Source organism: Tenrec ecaudatus, chromosome 6 (assembly GCF_050624435.1).
Source record: "Tenrec ecaudatus isolate mTenEca1 chromosome 6, mTenEca1.hap1, whole genome shotgun sequence".
Lineage (NCBI taxonomy): Eukaryota > Metazoa > Chordata > Mammalia > Afrosoricida > Tenrecidae > Tenrec > Tenrec ecaudatus.
The window spans coordinates 13,977,010-14,000,410 of record NC_134535.1 but is presented as its reverse complement, the minus strand read 5'-3'; the positions used below and the strand labels follow the sequence as shown (position 1 = coordinate 14,000,410).

The window sequence follows — 23,401 nt, the reverse complement described above, 5'->3', positions numbered from 1 at the left end:
CTGTAATTACAGGGGCTTGCACGCCCGAGACTCTGTAAGTTGATGTAAGATTACATCTTCTCTCTCTCCAGGACCTGGTTCCTGATACCATGGAGGTGAACACCCTCAAACTTTTGTCTGTCTCTTAATTTCTTCCCTTAGGACCCATCCAGGATGGGCTGCATCCCACACCTGGCAACAGGTCCCAAGTATGTGAGACAAAGTCTGGCCATCCTTGCCTCTAAGGAGCACTCTGTCCGTACTTCTTCCCAGACAGATCTGTTTGTCATTTTGGCTGTCCATGGTACTTTCAACCTTTTTACCAGCACCATAATTCAAAGGCATTAATTTGTCGGCCTTCCTTGTTCAATATCCAACTTTCACAGGCATCTGAGGCAACTTAAAACACCATGGCTTGGGTCGGGGACACCTTAGTCCTCCAAGTAACGATTCCTGCAGGGCAGTTTGGTGGCAGTGTTCACATCTTGAGTTGTGCCACCACCCTCGCTTCCTTTCCTGAGTGGAGCTTGCTCCAGTATCAGCCTCATGGCTCCCTAAGGTTCCTGTCCCATCTTTGATTTGCTGTTGTCCCTTTGGTCTCTTCTGGGTAGTTCTTAAGGGACCACAATGTGGGTGCCGGGTGGGAGGGGATAAATGAGGAGCTGGTACCAAGGGCTCAAGTAGAGAGCAAATGTTATTGAGAATGACGATGGCAACAAATGGGCAAATGTGCTTGACAAAAAAAAAAAAAGAACATAATGGTCAAGGAAGAGGCATTTTGTTGTTGTTTTTTAAACTAGTCGTGCCAAACCATTGTTTGGTTTTAAGAAGCCAGTATCAAGGCGTAGTTTTGGTTTCAGAGCATAGCGTCGGGTGTTCATCAACCCTTCCTGGCTCCCTGGATTACATTTTCTCCCCTTTTGATCAGGATTCTTCTGCAGAATCTCTGATCAGAATATTCAATAATGGCAGCTGTCCCCCAGCAGTTTTCAGTGTCAAACACAGGTGGTTATTTGCATAAAATAAATGCATTTATTTCTCTAGAGGATCTAGACCAGTGGTTCTCAACCTTCCTAATGCTGTGACCCTTTAATACAGTTCCTCAGTTCCCCCAACCACAAAATTATTTTTGTTGCTACTTAAGTGTAATTTTGCCACTGTTATGGATCGGGCGACCCCTGTGAAAGGGTCTTTCGACCCCTCCCCCCCGGTTGAGAAACACTGAGCTAGACAAAGGGGGAGGGGGGAGGAAAGGCCACAGTAGCAGCCAAGCCCACACCCTTGGTTCAACCACTGCTGACACTGAGCGACACTTCCCCATTTCCCTGTTCTGTTCACGGTTCTCTTTTCTGACTCTCTATGAACATCATGACAGACGTATTTGCACTGCACGGTCCTCTCCCCACCAGTTACCAGCGCTGCCCTGTATTCCAAGAGGCGAATGGACCAAAGCCTATTGAACTCTTCCTCAGCTGTCACTGTGTTTCCTGCGAAGGTGTCATCTTTCTTTTTAGTAACCAAATTCCCTTTCATGAGCAGATTCAGGAGAACATCATCCAAATCCTTGCTCAGGAATTTAACTGAGGTCCTACAATTTCCCCCTTTTATTTGACTTGATTCTTTATGTCATAAAGATATCAACTCCGTGCATTGTTTGTTGTAGTTACTGGACTGGGCTCTGGTTCTTCTGCCTTCAATCTCAAGCACACACCTCAGTCACATTCTTCACATCGATCAGGGGGATCACTGGTGTGTACCTGGACGTGGTCACACTGTCCCTCCGGGGGGAAAGGCTCAATTACTTCCACACTTGGAAGGCCCTTCTTTTTCTCCTGGGGCCTCTTCTCCCTTCTGGTGTCTATGACTTTTTAAAAACCCACTTGGGATTGCTTTTGAAGAATGGTATGAAACTCCACAAATCCACTGCCATGCAGTCCATGCAGACTCATGGAGACCCTTGGAAGTCTGGGAAGAGGATTCTGTTCCACAATTAATAGTGACAGGCCCATAAGCGGGTGACACAGTGGGTAAGCATACGGCTGCTCACCAGGAGGACAGCGGTTCAAGCCCACCAGCTGCTCAATGGGAGAAAGATGAGGCTGTCTGCTTCAGTAAAGGTGATCGCCTAGCCCGCCCCATGGGGGCAGCTCTACTCTGTCCTTCAAGCTCCCTAAGGAATTGACTCTATGGCAGCTGGCTCTCGGCCCGACCTGATCTGGCCGGCTGCCGTTTTTTCCATGGTTTGTGATTCCTTTTAAAACCACCTCCTTTTTCGGTGGAACAGGCCTGCTGCAGGCTTCCTGCCTCGGGGCTGGCTGTGTCAAGTCAGAGGAGCCCCGGGGTGTCGTAGTTAAGCAGTGGCTGCTGGCTGGGAAGTCCGGGGTTGCGTCCCCCCCCCCCCACAGTGGTGCTGAGGGGTCCAGCCAAACAATCTGGAGCTTGGCAAACTATGAAGGAGTTACTGCCAGTTGGAATAGACTCAAGGGCACCCAGTCACTTTATGTCAGAAATGCAGGGAATCTTGAGGTCGGTCCTCGGCGAGAGGAGGAACTCAGTCCAGCTGCAAACGATGAGAACGGCCACGGCCGGACATCACAAAAGGAACTCGGCCTCGGAGCAGAAACCGTGACTCGCTACAACCCAGTTGGCAGAGGGCGCCTCACTCCCAGGGACTGGTGTGTGTGTGGAGAGGAGGGCAGTGTGCCAGGGGCAGCTCAGTAGGAAGGCCGGCAGAGGCAGCAAGGGGCCTCCAGAGAGAAAAAGGCTGGAAGCCTGCTGTGTGGTGACCAAACAAAACTGGACCACCCGGCAACCCCCAGAAAAGACATCTCTAAGCAGCCGGCCCCAAACGAAGTCAAGTCTCCTTAAGGAGAACCAAGGCAGGCTGGCACCTTGATTGAAGCAATTGTTCGGCAGATGCCACATATTTAGGCGTCAGCAAGCTCACGGGAACAAGGGACGGAGCCAGTCTTCCATGATGGCGTCGGCGGGCTGTGGGGAACAGGGCCGAGCAGTATGGGCACAAGCCGGATGAAAACATTTTATTTTAAAACGAAGACTTTGGCGAAAGGAGTGAGTGAATGAGTGAGTGAGTGAGTGAGTGAGTGAGTGAGTGAGTGAGTGTGAGTGTGTGTGTGTGTGTGTGTGTGTCGAGGGCAGTGGGGATGGATATGGTTTGGGTTTGCCTGTCATCGGTCGGAGACACTGAATCCAAAGTCCCGGGACCTTGGAGTTTCAACTTTGCAAACGGTCTCAAGCACAGTGGCGCCTTCCCGACGGGGTAAGGGCAGTGGGTCTCCCTGGGGATGCACTGTAGTGCCCAGGAGGCCAGCTGTGGTGAAGAGCTTAGGGCCTAGCCCAGACGGGACAGGGAGCCATGTCCCCAGGAAAGAACTGGTTTGGAGAGTCAGCTCATCGGGGGCCTCCTCGGTGGTGCAAAGACTAAGCGCTTGCCTGGCGGCCGAAAGGCTGGAGGTTCGAATCCAGACGCCCTGGCCCTCTGAGAGGTCACTGTCTGGAGACCCTCTGGAGCAGCTGTGCCCCGCACACGTGGAGGGACTCCCACAGGCAGAAGGCACTGAGCGCAGCATGGCCGGCTCTGGACAGACCCAGAGCTTGCTTTCTGCACACACGGTTTCCAATGGCTTTCTGGTCACGAGGCTGAAACCCTGAGGGGGAGGGTGTTGAGGGCTGACGACCAGGGCCGTAAGTGGCTGAGCAGGCACTGGTGGCTTGCCCATGGAGTGTGTCCGGGTGGGCTGGGGGCAGGTGGGAGGCGAGGGGCAGAGAGGAGAATGGAGGTTGGTCAGCAGCTGAGGGGAGCAGCTGCTCAGGTGAGCTGGGTTTGCCCAGAGCAGGCCTCCTGGACCACAGACCCCTCCCTGGTCTCAGTCTTGCTGGCCCCCAGGGGTCCCAGAGCCCAGTCGGATGCTGCTGTTCACAGCAGGAGGGGTGAGGGGCATCGTGGACCCCTCTGGTGTCTTCACTCGCAGACCACAACCCCTTCCACTTCCCCCCAAGGCTGTGGAGAAAACCTCGGGCCAGGAGGTGCTGTGCTGGGTGCTGAGATGGGGTGCCCCGCTGGGTGCTGAGATGGCCTCAGAGTGTGGCGGGTGAGCCACCAGCTGTGAGGGGCCCCTGCCCTGGCCCTACGCCTGACACCCCGGCTCTGACCCAGCAGGCGGCATGGCTGCACCTCAGCCCTGCACGGCCTGGGCTCACTTGGGGATGGTCTGCATGTCTTTGGTGATCTCACCCCGAGGGGAGTGAGGGGTGGGGAGAGAGGGTCCCTGACTGGGGCTGCATGGGGGGGCACTCAGAGCTCCAGCTTCTTGCTGTCAAGAGGGTGGACTGCAGGCCCGGCAAGCGGGGGCTGCCTGGCTGGGCCCTGGGGGTTGGGGGGCTGGCCTGTGGCCGCGTAGTCCCGCAGGAGCCCGCTCTCCACGCCCTGCCTCCGGAGGTGCTCGGTCCCCAGGAGTCCCCGCTGTCTCAGGTAGCCCTGCTGGCAGGAGGGTGGCAGCTTCTGGCGCGTCAGGGCGAACCGGAAACAGGACTCTGCACAAAGACCACAGCGCGGACAGTGAGCAGACGGCCAGGGGCCCTGGCTGGTATTCTCGGGCTTCCCCCGAGGTGCCAAGATCAGGCGGCTGCTTGGGCATTCTGGAAGAACAAGGCCTCGGAAGGTGAGGAGCCACAGATTGACTCAGAGAGCCGGGTTGGGGTGAAGGGACCCTCAGCCCGCCCACCTGTGGCTGGGACCCAGCAGAGAGTCCGAGCGTGTCTGCCGGGACCCGGCAGTGCTCTGAGCGAGGGGGGGTCGGGCGTGTGTCTCCATCACAGCAACATTATACAACATGTACAGTATAGCACCCCGACAGATGGGCGGGAGTGTGTGTGCTCCTGACACCTGGAGAACAGCGAGGCTTCCGTAGGGAGGGGCTCTAATGTCCCATCCCGGTGTATATGACAGCAGGGATGGTCTGGAGAACCCTCGGAGTCTGCAGTTGCTCAGCTCGGGCTCGACGTACAAATGAACGCAGAGCATGCACGGATCGTGATGGATTCCTTTAGAGGACTGTCTGCAGCGGTCTCCCGGCGGAGCCCCTTCTAGCAACTCCTTTGGAGCACGTTTTTCTTCCTATCGCACCCACTGGGGTCCGGGCTTTATTTGAGGGTCTCTGCACAGACCTCCTCACCTCCCTGCCATCGAGTGGACGCCAACTTAGAGAGACCCCCTGAGACAGGTAGCACGGCCCCTGTGGGTTCTGAGACGGTCACTCTTTACAGGAGTAGAGGCCTCCTCTTTCTCCTGGGCAGTGGCTGGTGGGTTTGAACTTCTGCGGTCCCTAGCCTCACTCGTACCACCACGGCATCAGGGCCTTCGGGCTCAGCCTCCGGACACGGCATCAGGAAAGGCCAGCCCCTGGAGAAGGACACTATGCTTGGCAAAGTGGAGGAAGGCCCTGGAGATGGACGGACCCAGAGGCTGCAGTAGTGGGCTCAACTGCCCCTGGGAGCGGGGAGAGGGCTGGGTGGTGTTCCGTTCTGTTGCACCTGGGTCGACCCGGCAGCACCTGAACACCACGACAACCAGCTCTCCCCCTGAGCTCCGGCCTCAGCATCCTGCCGGCCCCAGCACTGGTCTGTCAGGACCTCGCTCAAGCCCCTGACGGCCAGCAGACAGGGGAGGCCCAGGAGTTGGGCTTGTTCCCTCACAACACGGGGCCTGCCTACCACCCTGCAGCAGACAGCAGCCCCGGGTTTGCGTCTCTCCCTGGGGTCCCAAGAGCCCCTGTGTGCCCGGGCACTCCTGTGATGTTACCTGCGTAGAAGTGGCGTAGGTCGGTGGCCAGGCAGTTCTCCAGGAAGCGCCTCAGGGGCAGGATGTGTCCGACTGGGGCGGTCCAGTCTGTCAGGAAGTCCTCCACGACGTGGTGGATGGCGTCGGGCCGTGGCAGCAGCCAGTCTGCAGGGCGGAACCTCACCTCCTGCTCTGTGAGGCACAAGGAGAGTCATGTTGGGGTGGGAGGCTGGGGAGCCCACCCTAAGTGACCCCTTGTTCGTGCTTGGCTTTCCTGATCCACTTCGGTACAGCCCCCGCGGGCTTGTTCCACGGCTGTCTGCAGAGATTTAGAAGATCGATCCGCTGAAGAGGACAAAACTGTTCCCTGGCAAGTGTCGGCGATCTGACCTCTGCAGTCAGAGACCTGACCCCTGAAGTCAGAGACCCGTCCCCTGCAGTCAGAGACCTGTCCCCTGCACTCAGAGACCTGTCCCGGCAGTCAGAGACCTGTCCCGGCAGCCAGAGACCTGTCCTGTGCAGTCAGAGACCTGTCCCCTACAGTCAGAGACCCGTCCCCCTGCACTCAGAGACCTGTCCCCTGTAGTCAGAGACCTGTCCGCTGCACTCAGAGACCTGTCCTCTGCAGTCAGAGACCCGTCCCCTGCACTCAGAGACCCGTCCCCTGTAGTCAGAGACCTGTCCCCCTGCAGTCAGAGACCTGTCCCCCTGCAGTCAGAGACCTGTCCCCCTGTAGTCAGAGATCTGTCCCCTGCAGCCAGAGACTTGACCCCTGTAGTCAGAGACCTGACCCCTGCAGTCAGAGATCTGTCCTGGCAGTCAGAGACCTCACCCCTGCAGTGAGAGGGTGGAACACAGGGCGATGACTTGGTCCTTTGTAAAGACTCACGTGAACTGAAGGCCCGTGTGGATGCTTTAGCGCTGCGCTGGCTGGGTAGCTCAGAGGCCCTGCACTGCAGTAAGGACCTTGTAGTCAGCTGCCCACCTGGTGTGGGAGCTACAACTCGACCATCTTGGGCTGGGGAACCAGCAGGCAAGCCACCCCGCCGTGGGGCTCTTCTACCGGGCTCCTCACACTGGACATAGCCTTCCCTGCCCATTAGAACACTCATCTGTGGGTCCCCTGCCCCCCACGTCAGCAGTCACGAAGCCGGAGCTCAGTCAGTGGGAGCTTCTCTGGGCTGGGCGCCACACTGTCGGCCCTACCAGGTGGGCCTATCGTTGTCCTGTTTGATAGATAAGGCTCAGGGAGGGGACAGTCCCAGGGGACATAGTGAGGAAAGGCCGGAGCCAAACTCACTGTCAACTCACAGCGCCCCTACAGGACAGGGTGGAACTGCCCCTGTGGGTTTCGGAGACTGTAGCTCTTTGTGGGAGTAGAAAGTCCTGTCTTTCTCCTGTAGAGGGGCTGGTGGTTTTGAACTGCTGACCTCACAGCTAGCATCCCAGTCCCAAAGCATCACCAGGGGCAAGGCATGGACAGACCGGATGTTTGCCCAGGCTTTGCTGCACTCCAGCTTTGAAAGCCCTGTTCCTGGTCCTCTCTCCACTTTTTCTAACACTCAGCCTCCAGAGTCCACTCCGCCTCGCCCCCTCCCCGCCACCCCAAGGGCAGTCTCCTTTGAATCCACTCAGATTAGAAACCAAACTCCCTGCCTGCAAACGACTTCCAGCAGAACTGCCCAGAGGACCGTGCCCCAAACTGTGACTCTTTCCGGGAGCAGACAGCCTCATCTTTGTCCTGCGGAACTGCTGACCTTGTGCTTAGCATTAGCAGCCCCGTGTGTAACCACTATGCCACCAGGGCTCCTTGCACAGCACCACAAAGCCCCTCTTACTGGGGGGAACATGGGGGAGGCGATGCACTCCTGGAGTGGCCTTCTGGGGCCACGGGATGTTCCAGAAGATGGGGAACATCAAAGAATGTCCTCTGACCTTCTTGTTGTATGAGGGCCTGATGGGGCCCCCTGGGGACCTGGGGTCTGAAGGCTGGCTCACCGGTGGGGAGGTGTCTGTAGTAGTAGACGACGGGGTGGAGGAAGTTGGACTGCCAGGCGTCTCTCATGTGTCCCACTGAGCGGTCGTGGAAGAAGACGTCCTTGTCGGGGCCTGAGAAGTTCTTGCCGTACTCCAGGTTGATGACGAAGAGCCCATGCCTCGCCTGCCGCCCTGTGAGGGTCTCCAGCTGGGCCAGCATCTGCATGGGGAACTCCTCCAGGTACTCGAAGGACGTGGCATTCCTGGGCACACGGGAGCCAAGACCCTTAGTCCTGGGGCGGAGGGAGGGGGGGTCCGAGGGCAGGCGCATCTCCCCTGAGCCAGCAGAGCTGGCTGCACGTGCCTCACCGTACCACACCGCTGTGACAGCCGAGTGCTGATTTCCACAGAAGCCAGAAACCCCGGGGACCCTGAAAGGCAGCTGGGTCAGTGAGAACCAGGCGAGCCAGGCTGGAGGACTCAAGGCCAGGGAGCGGCCGAGGATGGACGGAGCGAACCAGGATGGAGCAGGGGTGGGCCAGGTCATGGGGGCTCTAGGTGATGCTGGAGATATTAGGGTGCCTGGCATGCTCCAGGGCGCCCTTGGCTGTTCTGTGCAGCGCAGACTGTGAGGCAAAGGGGAAGCCTGGACAGGTGGGAGTGGCAGTGGTTGGGTCTAGGTCCCATCTGAAGGCAGGGCAGGCAGGGCTCGCCTTGCTCTGATTTCGGGGCGTGTGAATGTGTGTGTGTGGACTACTCACTCCTTCAGCAGGATGATGTCAGCCAACACACTGAACATCTGGTAGAGCCCAGAGGCCTCGTTCACACGCCGGAGGATGGAGTTGGTCAACTGGGTGATGGGGAACTCGGTGAAGGGCCAGGCGACGCCGTGGTGGCGCTGTTCCAGGAGCCGGTGGACAGCACGTACTGACACGCATGGAGAGAGAGGGACAGGTAGCTTTCCAGATCTTATCTCTTGACCCCAGGAGGGAAGGGGGATCTGAGCCACATCTGTGAACTCAGGGCTTGGTACAAATGTGTGGGTGGTGAGAAAGTAGGAGGGAGAGGCAGAAGAGGGCCAGTGACTGTGGTCTTGGGGGGGTGGATGGGGAGCACAGCACGTCTGCTGCAGCTGTTGGACTTTGGCCTTGACTTGAGACAGCAGCCAGTGGGGTTCGGCAGCATCATCTCTGCTACTTCACATGGGACATCAGACCAGACACAGGGACATGGAGAAGCACGTCAAGTGGTGTGTGTGTGTGTGTGTGTTTCTGAGCTGATACCAAGGGCTCAAGTAGAAAGAAAATGTTTTGAAAATGATGATGGCAACATAAGTACAAATGTACTTGACACAATGGGTGGATGAATGGATGGTGATAAGAGCTAATAAGAGCCCCAAATAAAATGTTTGTTTAAAAAAGAGAGAGAGCGAGCGAGAGAGAGAGAGTGAGCAGTCCCAGGAAAAGGACATGTGCTTGGTCAAACAGACAGCCAGGAGAAAGAGGGAGACCCAGCACCCCGACATCATGCATTTGAATTAAGCTGCTGGCAGGGAATAGCAACAGGCCCGTGGACCGCCAAAAGGACAAACAAGCCCGTCTTGGAGGAAGTACAGCCAGAGCGCTCCTCAGAGGCAAGGGTGGCTAGATGAGCCTCACACACTTCAGACAGGGTGTCAGGAAGAGGCCAGGCCCTGGAGAAGGCCAGCGTGCTTGGGAAAGTGGAGGGGCTGTGAACAAGAGGAAGGCCCTTAGTGAGATGGACGGACACGGCGGCTGCCACACTGGGCTGGGACCTCACAACTGTGAGTGAGGAGGAGGGTGCAGGGCCGTGCGGCGTTTCCTTCTGTTGTCCAGGCCCCGTGGGAGTCAGAGCCGACTGGACAGCAGGTAACAACCACCGAATCCGGGTCGCCATCCTAACGGCTCCGCCTGTGGCGATCACCCCGAGTGGGCTGTCTGTGACGTGAACGAGGCGGGCTGGGGCCAGGGTGTGTCTGGAGCCCAGCTCTTCTGAGACAGAAAAGAGATGGGAGCAGCCAAAGAGCAAAGGTGGTGGCGGTGGGCGGGGGGTAACACCAAGGCCCCTGGAGTTCTCCAAGGATCCTTCAGGAGGGCATGCGTGGGGCAGGGCCATGTCCTAAGAACTGAACATTCTTAGATTGGAGCTAGAATTAAGTGCGAGCCAAAACCCATTCCCAAAACTGTTTTCTGTCTGCCTCTGACTCATCTTAGAGACATCTTTGTTATTTTATGGTGGAGAACTGGGCCGATCTCCTCCCTGGAGCATGAGGACGGTCCTCCTGTTGAGAGTTATTGGTTTAGCCCACGGCAATGTATTCAAGGCACAGTTGAGAAAGGGACACCAAACAAGTGCACGCTAACTACAAATCGCAATACATGAAGGAAACGTGGAAGATCTGGGTGGTGCTGCACAGTGCGGTGAGGAAGTTTAGGTGATGCCTGGCTATCAGAGAGATCAGCATCTCGGATCGTAAAGGCTTGTTTTCAAACCAGCAGCCATCTAAGGGAGCCATCCACTAAGCCCACCTGGAAGAGGCACACGAACACCTGTGACCCAAGGATTGCAAGTTATAGAATCCAAGTCAGGAGGAGGGGATGGTTTGCAGAAAGTCTGGTGTGCAGAAAGCTACGGGTGACAGTGGAAGCCCAAAATACATATATGCAGGATCTAAGCCCCCAGTGACCTCTCTCTGAGTCTGAGGGATGAGAAACGACCTCGCTATCCGACAGAGAGTATGGTAGACACGATTATAGGAGATTAAAATGATAAATTTGACTCAAATGGTTAAACCCTTGTCATTTGATTTCCCTTTGGATACATTTTGAGCTTGATCTGTTTTAGAATATTTTCGATTTTTGTTTTTCATATCGGGGTTTACCTCTCTTGGGTTTTGTTATTGTTGGTAGCCTTCTTGACTCTCTGTCATGCATTTTTCCATTTTTTTTTGGCTTATAAAACCCAGGCTGGGTGAATCTACGGGGACAATAACTAGATAAGGGTTCCTGGGGGGTATGGCGGGGGAAAGGGGAGCTGCTATTGAGGAGTACAAGAAGGAAGAAATGTTTTGAAAATGATTGTGGTAGCGACTGTACAACATCGATTGATATGACTAATGTACTGAATGGTATGTGGTCTGGATTATGTCCTAATGAAATGGCTTGGGAAAATCCTGGTGTTGCATTCTTCCCCATAAAATCCAGCTTCTTGGGCAATTATCTGCTCAGCACACAGACTGATTAAGTCTGGGGCAAGGCTACAACGCTGATGCCCGCCATTCCCGATGTTAAGTCAGGCAGCATTCCCTTGTTCTGTTCGAAGGACGGCCTCTTGGCCCATGTACAGGTTCCTCATGGGCACAGGAAGGGTTCGAGAATTCCCATTCGCACGGCCACCCATAGCTTGTGATGATCTACACATCATCCAGAAAACACAAGCAAACACCTTTCTGGTATCCTTGGCTTTCCGCCCTGATCCATCTGACCTCAGCGATGATAGGCCTTCCTCCACGGCCTGTTCTGAATCCAGCCTGGGCCTCTGGCAGGGAGCTCCCTGTCTGCGCGCCTGTTGTTGGGTGATCTGCACCATAACTTTGCTTGCATGTGTTACCAGGGATGCTCTTCGAGAATGTCTACATTCCGACGGGCTCATCTTTCTTTGGAATGTCTAACAAATATATGGATCTCCTCCAGCGGGTTAGCCAAGCAGTGGTCTTTCTTGGCTTAGACGAGTGAGCGCTTCCAGTGCGTCATGGGCTTGCGGAAGCGTTCCCACTGGCATCCCACCAATCTCTGGAGCCTGGATTTTTGATCCTGCCTTCAGCACAGCTTGGACTTGTTCCTTCCGTGCAACTGGTTCTCGATCAGATGTTACCTCTGGAAACAGATGGATATCAACCAGTTCTTTGGTCACCGTGACTCCATCACCTTCGGAGGCTCCCTGCATGACTCAATGCTCTGCCCTAGAATCTTTCAATATTACAGCACGAGGCTTGGTTTGTTTTCCCTTCAGTTCTTTCAGCTTGATCTGTGCTGAGCGTGTCCCTTTTGGTTTCCCAACTTTGCTCTCCGCACATTTTGTTCTAGTGATGCTTCACTTTGGCTTCTCGACCTGCCCTGTGAAAATGTCCGTTCCGCCTCTTTGCTCCATGGTTTCGCCCGCTGGCTTCAGGGGCTCTGGCATCAAGGGCACGTTCCAGAGTCTCTCCTGACATTCCCTCTGGTCTTTCCTTGCTTTCCTGCAGGTAAGTAACCGGCATCCCTCATGGATAACGCTTCCGATGTCGTCCCACAGCCTGTCAGGTCTTCTGTCGATAGTGTTCAATGGGTCAAGTTTATTCTTGAGATGTGCTAGAAATTCGGGTGGGACAGACCTAAGTTCGTAGGTTGGCTCTCATGGACTTGTGGTAACTTTCTTCAACTTCAACCTGAACTTAGATAAGAGCAATTGATGGTAGGTTCCATCCAGTCAGCTCCTGGCCTTGTTTTGGCTGCTGACATTGAGCTTCTCGCTCATCTTGCCCCACGGAGGTAGTCAGCTCGATTCCTGTGTGTCCCATCTGGTGAATTCCCCATGTATATTGCTGTTTATGCTACTGGAAAATGTTATTTGCAATGAAGAAGTCATTGGTTTTGTAAAATTCTATCATGTGATTTCCACTTTCGTTTCTATAACTAAAGTCTTAGTTTCCAACTACTGTTCCTTCCTCTTTGTTTCCGACTTTCACATCCCATCAACAGTCATTATCCAAGCATCTTCTCTGCATATTTGCTCAACTTCAGACCGAAGAAGTTAGTAGAATTCTTGAATTTCTTCACCACCAGCTTTAGTGGTTGGTGTGTAACTGAGAATAATAGTTTAGCTGTCTTTCCTTGTATGTGCATAGATATTTATCTTTCAGTGTTCTGAATGTATTAAAAAGAGCTGTACTATCACCACCACAATCAGGTTGAGGGGATTTCCTTCGTTCCCGTGCCCGTCATTCCTAGCTCCCTATTATCGCACAACCCCCCTTGCTGTAACTCTAAGGAACTACTAATCTAGTTAGGGTCTCCATGGATTTACTGACCCTGAATTTCACATCAAGGAAATCATAAAACAAGCCTTAACCATAACAACAGAAAAACCTCAATCCAAAAGAAAGCAGAAAACAGAAACTAGAATAAATTTAAAATGAGTCAAAATGGTAATGTTCCATTTTAACCTTACTATATCTGCAAGGACTCCAGGTGACACAGTGGTTAAGCACTGGGCTGCGATCTGCAAGGTAGGCAGTTCGAAACCACCAGCAGCCCCGCAGGAGAAAGACCGGGCTCTCTGCTCCCCGTCTTGGAAACCCACACGGGGTCACTGTGAGTCAGCGTTGACTTGATGACCCTGAGTTTTTGGCTTTATAGCTGCAGTCATGGACTCTGTTGGAGGGCAAGATCATGCACATCCCTGGTCAATGGTCTGAGGGAGTTCAATGGAGGTGGGGAGGCTCGGCAAACAGATTGTGGCTTTCACTGTCATCCATAGCCTTCTGCAAACCAGGTGCTCAGAATTTAAGCCCTAGTACAATTCCCGCTTTGATCGTGGAGTTTATTATTTACAATTCCCGGATCACATGGGTTGGTGTGCCCCTTCGGTGTGGGCTTACCTGACACCTCACTGAAACGGTTGTGTGCACGTGGACATGGCCCTACCATAGACAGCACCGTGCTTCCAGATTGATCTGGAAATGCTCTTTTACAGTAGGTAGGCTAAACTCGTGTTTAGTGTTAAGAAGATTTCAGGGGATTTTTTGGTTTAAGTGTTAAAGGTTATCTCAGGGAAACAAGTTTCAGGAGCTCATTCGCTCTCCATGGCTTCATTCAGAAAGTCCAGCGTCCATGAGAGTCTGAACATCTCTTTTTCATTTGCCCGCAAATGTTCAGTAATCCTAGTTGGGTGCCATCCTGGTCTAGTGGGAAAAGAGACAACTAGGCAGCGTCGGCTACATCCTTTTTCTGCTCCTTGCTCTCCTTCTTCCTCGTTGCCCCAGGTGAATGGGGACCAACTGCCATGACTTGGAGGGTGAATCGCAAGCTTTTAAGACCGCCAAGTACGGTGCCACAGTCAGGCACTCGGCACACTACCCAGCTAACTCTGGTGACTGGGCTGAGCATGCAACCGTAACCCTAACCGTCCAGACTAAAAAACCAAATCACAGGAAGTGGTTGGTGGTACAGAAGCAGCCTCAGTTTTTTTTTTTTTGGTGGTGGGTGAGTGAGAGTAGCTGCCCAACTCAGAGCATGTCCTCCATGTTCCTGGGCGGTATCTGCAGGAACTGCTGAGCTGGCATACGCTCTGCTCGGTGTGTTCCCCACGTTAACAACAGTAAAAAAATCCCTTCAATGCTTCTGAAAACCCACCGCGTGCATCTCGCCCTCGGGCACACTCACCTGTGTATCGGAAGCCGTGGATGAAGCCCCCCGCGGACTTCCGGTAGTCCACTGAGTGACTGGCTGTGCCCAGGACAAAGAGGCCCCGGCTTCCTTTGGACTCGTAGCTGGCCTTGATCAGTGGGTACTTCTTGCTGAACGCACCCCCCGAGGCGAGTCTGAGGGAGCTGTGAGCGAAAGAGAGCTTAGGTTAAAAGAGCCACTGGCTGGGAAGGGAGGAGCCCTGGGGCCCAGCTGGCTAAGGGCTGGGAGGCCAGCTTGCAAGGTCCGAGGCTCAGAGCCATGTGAGGCTCTGGGCGAGCAAGAATCAGGCCACTTGCTTCTGCCGAGATTTTCAGCTCTGGAAACCTTGTGGGGCCAGTTCTAGTCTGCCCTGGAGGGTCGCTAGGAGTTGAAATGGACTTAGCAGCAGCGGGGTTTGGGGCATCTGAAGACCCTCTTCGGTGCCTGGCCTAGAACCCAGCACTGACCTTCTTGTTTCCCATCTCATCCCCGTCTCAACCCTGGGAGGTGACAGCTACTTCCATTGAACAGATGAAGGGACTGGGGATTTGCTGGGTTAAGTGTTTGGCGGGTCAAGGACAGAGGGAGGATTCAAGCCCAGGGCTCTGGGCTCAGACCAGGTCCTGCTGAGCCCAGAGGGAAAGGTGGGCTTGATCCAGCTGGCCCCTGACCCTCTGGTGTCTTGGTAGGAAGACAAGTGAGAGGCTGGGTGGATGGATTCTTGGGTTGCCCACCCGGGTAGGGGGCAGTAGTGTCTAATAACGGTCACCGTGGGCTGTAGAGTGGGTTCTGGCCCCCAAGGATCGCCACGTGATGGAGGGCGCTCAGCTACAGAGTTTACGATGGCAGATTGCCAGGCGAGTCTCTGTGGGTGCCACGGGGTGGGGGGACCCGCCAACGCTTTGGTGAGTGGCCGGGAGCTTAGTCACTGCACCGCCAGGCTCCCTGCTGCCAAACTACACAGAGCCTCACGAGAGAAGCTGAAGATCTATTTACCTGCAGCTGACGCCCTATTGGGCACAGCCCAGCGCGTCTGCCGAGTGTCTTTCTACCCTCACCTTCTGAGAAAGAAACTAGGGGGCCACTTGTCCAGCTGGAGGAACGGGGACACGGAGGGCTTAAACAATGTTCTCAGAGCTGTGAGCAGCAACTTTTGGTGTGGTCAGGGGGTCACGGAGTTGATTCTGACCCACAGCGACCCCCGTGCACAGCAGGATGACACGCTGCCCGGCCCCGTCCCAACCTCACAATTGTCCCGATGCCCGAGCCCCTGCCGGCAGCCCCGGTGTCAGTCCCTCCCCTTGAGGACTTTTCTTTTCTTCTCTGCCCTTCTCCCTTACCAAACGCTATGTCCTTCTCCGGGGACTGGTCTCTGGAGAGGTCGCTAGAATAATAACTTTCACTTCAATAGCAGCTAAAACGCTACTGAGCAGCTTATCCAAGTGACGTCCTGCCTTGAGACTCACGGTCGCTCTACGAGAATGGAACCATGACCCCACTTAAGAGATGAGTCGTCGGGGGGCAGTGGGGTTCTCTGGTGGAATCCTTGCTGTCCAGTCAGGCTTGATTTGAGGCCGATGCACTCACACGGAGCCTCGCTGGCCTGTCTATGGAGGCCTGAGTGAGAGGCTGCTGCTGAACCGTTTCCGCAGCACTTCCAGACTCACATGGACTAGGAAGAACAGCCTGGTGATCGGCTTCTAGAAATCAGCACTCATGCTATCGAGCACAACTCCTGGATCCATCATTGGGGCTGTGAGGGTGGCCCTGGACGGGCTGTGAGGGTGGTTCTGGACGGGCAGTGGTCGTCCTGCTGTACACAGTATCCCCAGGAGTGGGGCTGACTGGACGGCAGCCAACAATAGCCACGTAAACAGGGGGCAGAATCTTCCCAGAGATTCCCAGCCGACACCAGAGCCCAGGGGCTCGGCTACTGGACCACACTGCCCCTCTGATTCTGAGCCTGCTCTCCCGTCTATCTGAGGCAGGCCTGCTGTGGCTCCAGAGTCAGGGGGCCTCGGGGCACCAGGTGCCTGCAGTGGACAGAGCCTGGCTGGGGAGCTGATGGTGGGGCAGCCCCATGGTGGATGGCTTCCACTGTCTGGAAAGGTTGTCCCTGGCCACTGAGTAGGTAACTCTGCGCCCAGGCGGGGCCAGGGAGGTGGCTGATAGGAACTCCCTGCGTTCCTCCCACCCCCCCGCCCCCCAGCCTTGGGGACTCACCTGTTGAAGATGGAGAAGTTGAAGTTCCAGCCCAGGCAGCCGATGACGCGGTCGTAGGCCACGCGCAGGGCGAAGTTGTCGTTGTCATCCTCTGGGAGCGTGAGGGCCTCGGGGCTCTGGTCGGGGTCCTCCAGCAGGAACTTGAGGGTGACGTGCAGCTTGCCCTGCTGGTCCTTCACGATGGCCAGGTCCTCCAGTTCCGACTCGAGCAGCCCGTCCAGGGACTTGAGCTGGTAGGTGTCCAGGAGGCCGTTGTTGATGGCTCTGGGGGCCCAAAGGGGACGGTCAGGGTGGGGTGGAGAGTGACCCAGGGGACGGCCCCATGGCGTCTCCCTCAGAGCTGCCGGGGTGTGAGGGGTTTGGTTGCAGCAAGGGCGACATCAGGGTCCTGCCTCTAGGGCTCCTAAAAAGATCAACCCAAACTCATTGCCATCTGGTCAATTCTGCCTCACAGCCACCCGGGACGGAGCAGAACTGCCCTGGGGGGCTTCCGACGCTGGAAGCCAGCCCCACCTTTATCCAGAGTCACCACTGGTGGTTTCTCACTGCCAGCTGTGGTTGGCAGCCCAACTCGGGAGCCACTGTGCCACCTGGGCTCCTCCTGTGTACCCATCCATCCCATCCGAATCTACCCAGGGCCTGCCCCTGGACTGCTGCAGGCTCAGAAGTTCCTCTGGTCTCCTTCGGGCCTGACCCCCTTGCCTGCTGTCTTCAGGCCACTGCAGGACCCCAGCTCTGCACCCTCTGCAGCTGGTGTGTCCTACCGATCTGTAGCCTGCCCCCAAGGGCCACCCCTCTTCTGAGCTCTGCAGGCCTTCCCCTTTTGCACCCCCAGGAAACCCTGCACTGCTTCTTTATAGAACCGAGCGGTTACACTTTGGGCAGCAGTTTGAAACCACCAGCTGCTCCTTGGGAGAAAGACAATGCTTTCTACTCCTGTAAAGAGTGACAGTCTTAGAAGCCCACAGGGGACGTTCTCCCCGGACCTATAAGGTCGCCATGGGCTCGGGGGCAATGAGTGGGGGGTTTCTTGGTTATTGCCTTTCCAGTGGGGGCTCTGGTGGTGCTGACCAGTTAGCGTCGGTTCACTAACTGCAAGCCTGGTGGTTCAAACCCACCAGCTGCCCTGTGGGAGGACAGCCAGGCTGCCTGCTCCCAAGGAGATTTACAGCCTTGGGAAGGTTAGTCTGAGATAAAACCCCATAGCAGCGGGGTTTTATGCTCCCAGTGACTTGACTCTGGTTCCCATCCTTGTCACTGTTTCCAGGCTGTCCCTGGCAGCATGTGGATTGACACAATGGCTGCAGTCAGGGACTCACATGTGGCCATGGTCCTGAGGCCAGCTAGTGAGGGGTTGAGGTGGTGGAAGCCGACCACGGCGCTAACAGGGACAGAGCGGAGAAGCCGGCGGGCCGCCATGTACCTGAGGTCGCCCACATAGTGGGTGGCCCAGGAAAGCCGGACCCGGGAGCGGCTCAGCATGTGGACGAAGTTGGTGACTCCCAAGATGTTCTCTGCGGTCTCGAAGGCCGAGTTCCCGCGGCCCAGGATCAGCACGTTCTGGCCCTCAAAGTCCGCGGGGTCGATGGACACCGAGTCGTATCCCTCCACGTATTCGGAGCCCGGGAAGTCCACCTGGTTGGGGACTGACAAACCAGTGGCGACAAGAAGGACGCTGCAAGTGGGGGACAGAGGAAAGATGGCTTAGTCCCTGCACCCCACGACCACGGGGTGAACCTGAACCTGCCTGGCTGGCTTGCCTCCCTCCCTCAGACAGCTGGGTCCTAAAAGGAGGCGACTGTTTCTTCATTCACTGAGCCGCTTACTAACCCATCAGCTGTCCAGGGGACCTGGCCGTCCCTGCTTGGTCCCTCACGGAGGTCCCTGTGTTGTTGTGTGCCGCCCACTCAATTCCAACCTGCAGGGACCCCATGGGAGCCCGCAGAATTGCCCCGCAGGGCTTCCATGGCTGTAACCTATGGGGAATCCTTGTGGCTCAATTGGCAATTGCTTGGTCGGAGGCTCAACCCACCAGCTCTGTGGGGGAACGATGCGGCCCTGTGCCTTCCATAAAGATTGACAGCCTCAGGAGCCCTAGGGGGTAGCTCTGCTTATCCTACAGGGTTGTTATGCAAACAGCTTGTCATGGAAACAGCTGGTAGCCTTTTTATTTTTTTTTCTTCTTCTAAACTTGGGATCGTGAATTAAGGAGGCCTGGTTGCGTCGTGGTTACATGTTGAGCCGCTCACGGCAAAGTCAGCAGTTTGAAGCCAGCAGCTGCTCCGAGGGAGAAAGATGGGCTTTCTACTTCCATGAAGTCACCATCTCAGAACCTCCCAGGGGCAGTTCTGGCCCGTCCCCTGGGGCCGCCAGGAGCCGGCATGGACGGGACGGCAGCGAGCTTGGTTTGGTCGTGTTGTGGCTTACATGGTGGCCGGGCAGAGCTGATCACAGTTGACCATTCAACGGTTCATGCACATGCTACTTCAACTCAGCTGTCCCTTCAACGGCCACCGCCCCCCCTCCTGCCTGCAGTCCCTGCTCCGAGCTTTGTGCTGGGTCAGCGCTGCCTGTGGACTGGGAATATGGTTGATGAGACTCCGTGTGGGAGTGCGTTCAGTTCTGGACCTGAAGGTTAAAGGCCATCGGGGTCCCCCAGACAGCCTGGCGGGTTTTAACTTTACAGGAGAGATGGAGATCACCTGGCCTTTCCTCCAAGGAGCCACTGGTGGGTCCGTTTCCCTGTGCTGTGATCCCACCAGGGAAAAAGAGAACGGGATGCCTCACTGTCCCCCCTGCAGGCATGGATGCGAGATTAGATGTTCTGTTCCCTTTCTGACATGCCTGGTGGCTTCGGCCCCATGCCGAGCAGTTAGCTGAGCAGGCCCAGCACTGTGTGTTTGCCATGTGCGTCTTATGACTCCTGGAAGGGGCTTTATTGTTTCACAGATGAGGGAACATGGGCCTCGAGGCACAGGGCTCCTAAGAGCATCTGCGCAGAATCTGAGCACCCAGAGCTGCACCCCAGCTCCTGCTCTTTCTGTTGCTGGGGTCATCGGCCGGTCAGGGGCAGTAGTTGGCGTGTGTGCCCTGCTGGCCCACAGAGGAGTGAGTGGTGGATGAGGCTGGAAAAGCGACCCAGGAGGCCCTTGGGAGGGCTATGAGCAGTCCTCAGGGACCCCGGTCCCTAATCTTTGTCCGTGTTGCTCGCTTCTGTGCCTCTGCTACACACCTGCTCCAGAAGCCAAGAGTCCTAGAGGACCTGGTCCTTCTTCCCCTGGGAATGGCGTGGAAAGATGAGCACGTGGAAAGATGAGCTCTGCACGAAGCCGTGCCTGGAGCCAGGCCCGAGGAGGCTGGTGGCCAGGAAGGGAGGGCATTGTGGTGCAGTGGGAAGAACACGGGCTTTGGAGGCAGGGAGACAGGCCCTTGTTCGAGGTGTGATATGGCAGACTCCACTCCACGTCTCAGAGGCGCAGCTCTTCATCTGGAAAATGGGGCGGCTCGCCTCTCCCACCCCGCCGGCCCTGGTGGGATGTTAGCTGAGATCTCCCCAGGCAAACAAAGGTGCTCCACCCCCCAGCCCCTCCCCCCCACACTGAGTGTCAGCCTGGAGAGCTGTCTCTGGGGCCTCCCACCACCGGTCCTTCAGTTCAGATTCCCACAGAAAGAGCGCGCACCGGATAGGCATCTGATCGGTACCTCCTGGGAGTGTGTTTTGGGCACCAGCTCCAGGGACCACTCTCCGGGCAGAAAGGTTTCCGTGGGGCCACAGCTTACGCAGGGCTGGCCTCCGGAGCCAACATACGGTGTGTCACTGTGACTGGAGCCATCAGTTGGTTCTGACTCACAGAGACCCCAGACCAGTGGTTTTCAACCCTTCTCATGCTGCGACCCTTTCATACAGTTCCTCATGTGGTGGTGACCCCAACCATAACATTATTTTCGTTGCTACTTCATCACTGTCATTTTGCTACTATTAGGAATTGGGCGACCCCCCAAAGGGGTCGCGACCCACAGGTTGAGAACCCCTGCCCTAGCAGATGAGGCAGAATGGCACTTGTGGGTTTCTGAGACTGCAACTCTTTACAGGAGTTGGAAAGCCTCATCTTTCTCCCCAGGAGCGGTTGGCGGTTCCAATTAGCCGACCCAGCAGATCACAGCCCAATGCCTAACCATGACATCCCCAGGGCTCCTCTTGAAGTCATCAAAGACTGGTCACTCCCAAGGGTGTGACCACAAGACCACTTTTCTGGGCATACCAGGAATGGGGTGACGAGCCTTTCAGCATTGCATTTCTGGGACTGAGGAGTGGCAGGCACAACCCTGGGCTCCTGAGGCTCTCACACCTTACTGGTAACAGGTCTTTCCTTCTAGGAAGGTCAGCTCCGGGCAGGCTTCCTTACCTGCACCGGTGGGCCTGGCCCCTCTGGTCCGTCAGCACGAAGTAGTGGCCATTCCAGGCCTGCCTGTCCTTGTCCAGCGTGACGTGGGTAACGGTCGTGTTGTACAGCACGCTGAGCCGCAGCCGGTCGGCGAAGTCGCTCAGGTAGCGCATCATGTCGCTGGCGTCGGGGAAGTAGGCGCGGGAGTAGTGCTTGAAGAGCAGCTGGGGGTCGTGGCTGAGCAGCGAGTTCCAGTCGTGGCGCAGGTTGAACTCGGCGTTGGCCTTGCCCGTGTGCCTCTTGTTGATGCTGATGAGCTTGCGGTGGCGCGGGTAGCGAGCGAAGAAGCTGCCCGGGCCCGCGTGGCGCTCGAACACCACGTAGTTGCGCCCGGCCCGCTGCAGGAAGTAGGCCATCTGCAGGCCCGCCGGCCCGGCGCCCAGCACGCAGTAGTCCCGGTGCAGGCCGAGAGTGGGGTGTAGGACGAGCGCCATCAGCAGCCCCGGGGTGGCCCAGAGCGGGGTGGCAGTGGAGAGGCCCATCCTGCGGCAGACCAGAGGGGAGGCGGCATCACCAATGGCCCAGCGAGACCAGGAGCAATGCTGTCCTCTCTCAGAGGTGGCCCAGAGAGGCAGGGCTCACCAGGGGCCACACACAGCACTGCGGGGGACACAGGGCCTCTGAGTTTACTAGTTTCAACTCCATCTTTCCCCCTTGGGCCCTGAGGTGCCCCTCCAGGAGTCTGGTGCCTCTCCATCTCCTGGGCTTCCTTTCCTGAGGGTACCGGCCCTCTTCTTATTGCCATAGCAACCTTCAGGATGCTCCAATCCTGGGAGGGGAGTCCTCCCAAATTCTCCCAATTTGAGGGGCTCCCCAACACCCCTTTGAGGCCCTCCCCAAGCTAGTCCCTCAAGGGGCACAATTCTCTATCCTGGCTCTACTCTGCAGGAGGTGTGGCCTGTAGGGCCCCGCCCCGATACAGGTGGTGGGTGCCCACCCTCTGCGGCCACGTGACGAGGATGCCCCGCACACCTGTCGCTATGCCAAGCGAGGCCGCAGCGCCACCCCTGCACGTTCTCCCAGCACCGCTCCGCGCGCGTGCGCAGTGCCTGCGCCCCCAGCTCTCGACCCCCCCGCCCCGCCCCCCAGCGGAGAGTTCGAACCTCGCAGCCGCTCCGGAGGCAGCCCGCCGTCAATGGTGAAGCTGGGCTCTGCTAGCTCGCGCGCCGCCACGGCAGCCCCGCCCGCGGCCCCGCCCCTCCGGCGCCGGCCAATGGCAGGGGGCGTGGTCACGTGCGCGGCGCGCGGCACGCCGGGATGGGCCGCTGGCCGGGGCTCCAACTGGGGTGCCGAGAGGCGCGCACGTGGTGCTCGTTTGCGCGGCGGGGCTGGCACCTGCGGAGATGAGCGGGGCGGGAGAACGGTGAGGAACAGGGCATTCGGTTCTCCAAACTCGCCACGCGTGACACCAGCTCTTGCATCCCACCAGGGTAGCCAAACGCCAGGCTCCTTGGCCTCTCCAAATTTATGAACTGGAAACCAGGGGCAGATAAACCCATGAGCAATTATTAGCTATGACAGAAGCTCTGGTGGCAGTGGGATGTGCACTGGGCTGCAATTCCCCAGATTGACAGTTCAAAACCAGTAGCTGCTGCTGCGGGGGGGAAAGACGGGGCTTTCTACTCTGTAAAGTAGTGGTTCTCACACTTCCTCAAGCGGGACCCTTTCATACAGTTCCTCATGTGGTGGTGATCCCCCAACCATAACATTATGTTCGTTGCTACTTTATAACTGCAATTTTGCTACTGTGATGAATCAGGCGATTCCTGTGAAAGGGTGGTTCGACCCCAGGTTGAGAACCACTGCTCTAAAGGAACTCCAGTGGCCATTCTACTCTCACCTATGTTAAGGTTGTCGAGTTAAAACGGACTTGGTGGCAGTGGGTTTCATTTTATTATTTTTGATACGATAGTTGGGTTTGTTTGCTAAGCAGCATAGAGGAGCTTTGGTGGCACAGTGCCTAGTAAACTGCAGGGTCATCGGTTCAAACACTCCCAACTTCTGGTGAGAAAAATGAGACTTACCTTTCCCTTAAAGATTCTGTCTCAGAAACCTGACGTCACTAGGGGTTAGGATTGACAGGTGTTTTTTTACCCTGAAGAAAACCTGACGTGGTCTTTTGCCAACAGGAGAGGTGCCATTTTGCACACACTGGCCAAATGGAGATTAAATGATCTGCTTAGGGCAGCACAATTAAGTGGATATTAGAATTTAAAAAGAATGCCCTTTTTACACCAATTGTGAACTTTCAGGTTTATATTCCAAGAATATAATCACATTTTGTGTGCTTGGTAACGTTTAAGCAAAGCCAATATAAAGTCAAACTAACCTGTTAACACACTGGACAGTTGGTGTGGAAGGGATGGAGGCATTGCAGAAAAGTTGGGAGACTTCTGTGAGGGGACCCTGCGTGAGATGTACAGGAACCTTTAAGGGGATGACACTAAGTAGCCCAGTGAACTGGCACTTGTTAGAACTCTATGGTTTGCCTTCCAGCTTTGCATGGTTTGTCATGAAGTGTAACGTGAGCC

General features: G+C 56.1%; 1 protein-coding gene across 1 annotated transcript; it reads right to left on the bottom strand.

Annotated features, from left to right (window-relative positions):
* Window positions 1-3,005: 3,005 nt before the first annotated feature.
* FOXRED2 (FAD dependent oxidoreductase domain containing 2) lies at window positions 3,006-22,072 on the bottom strand. Its single transcript, XM_075550988.1, has 9 exons — window positions 21,974-22,072; window positions 20,832-21,353; window positions 17,849-18,100; window positions 16,426-16,689; window positions 14,200-14,366; window positions 8,518-8,683; window positions 7,778-8,019; window positions 5,801-5,971; window positions 3,006-4,533 (listed from the first exon to the last, which is right to left on the bottom strand). The coding sequence occupies exons 2-9, from the start codon at window positions 21,350-21,352 to the stop codon at window positions 4,295-4,297; spliced, it is 2,022 nt and encodes a 673-aa protein (XP_075407103.1). The 5' UTR covers window position 21,353; window positions 21,974-22,072; the 3' UTR covers window positions 3,006-4,294.
* Window positions 22,073-23,401: the final 1,329 nt, after the last annotated feature.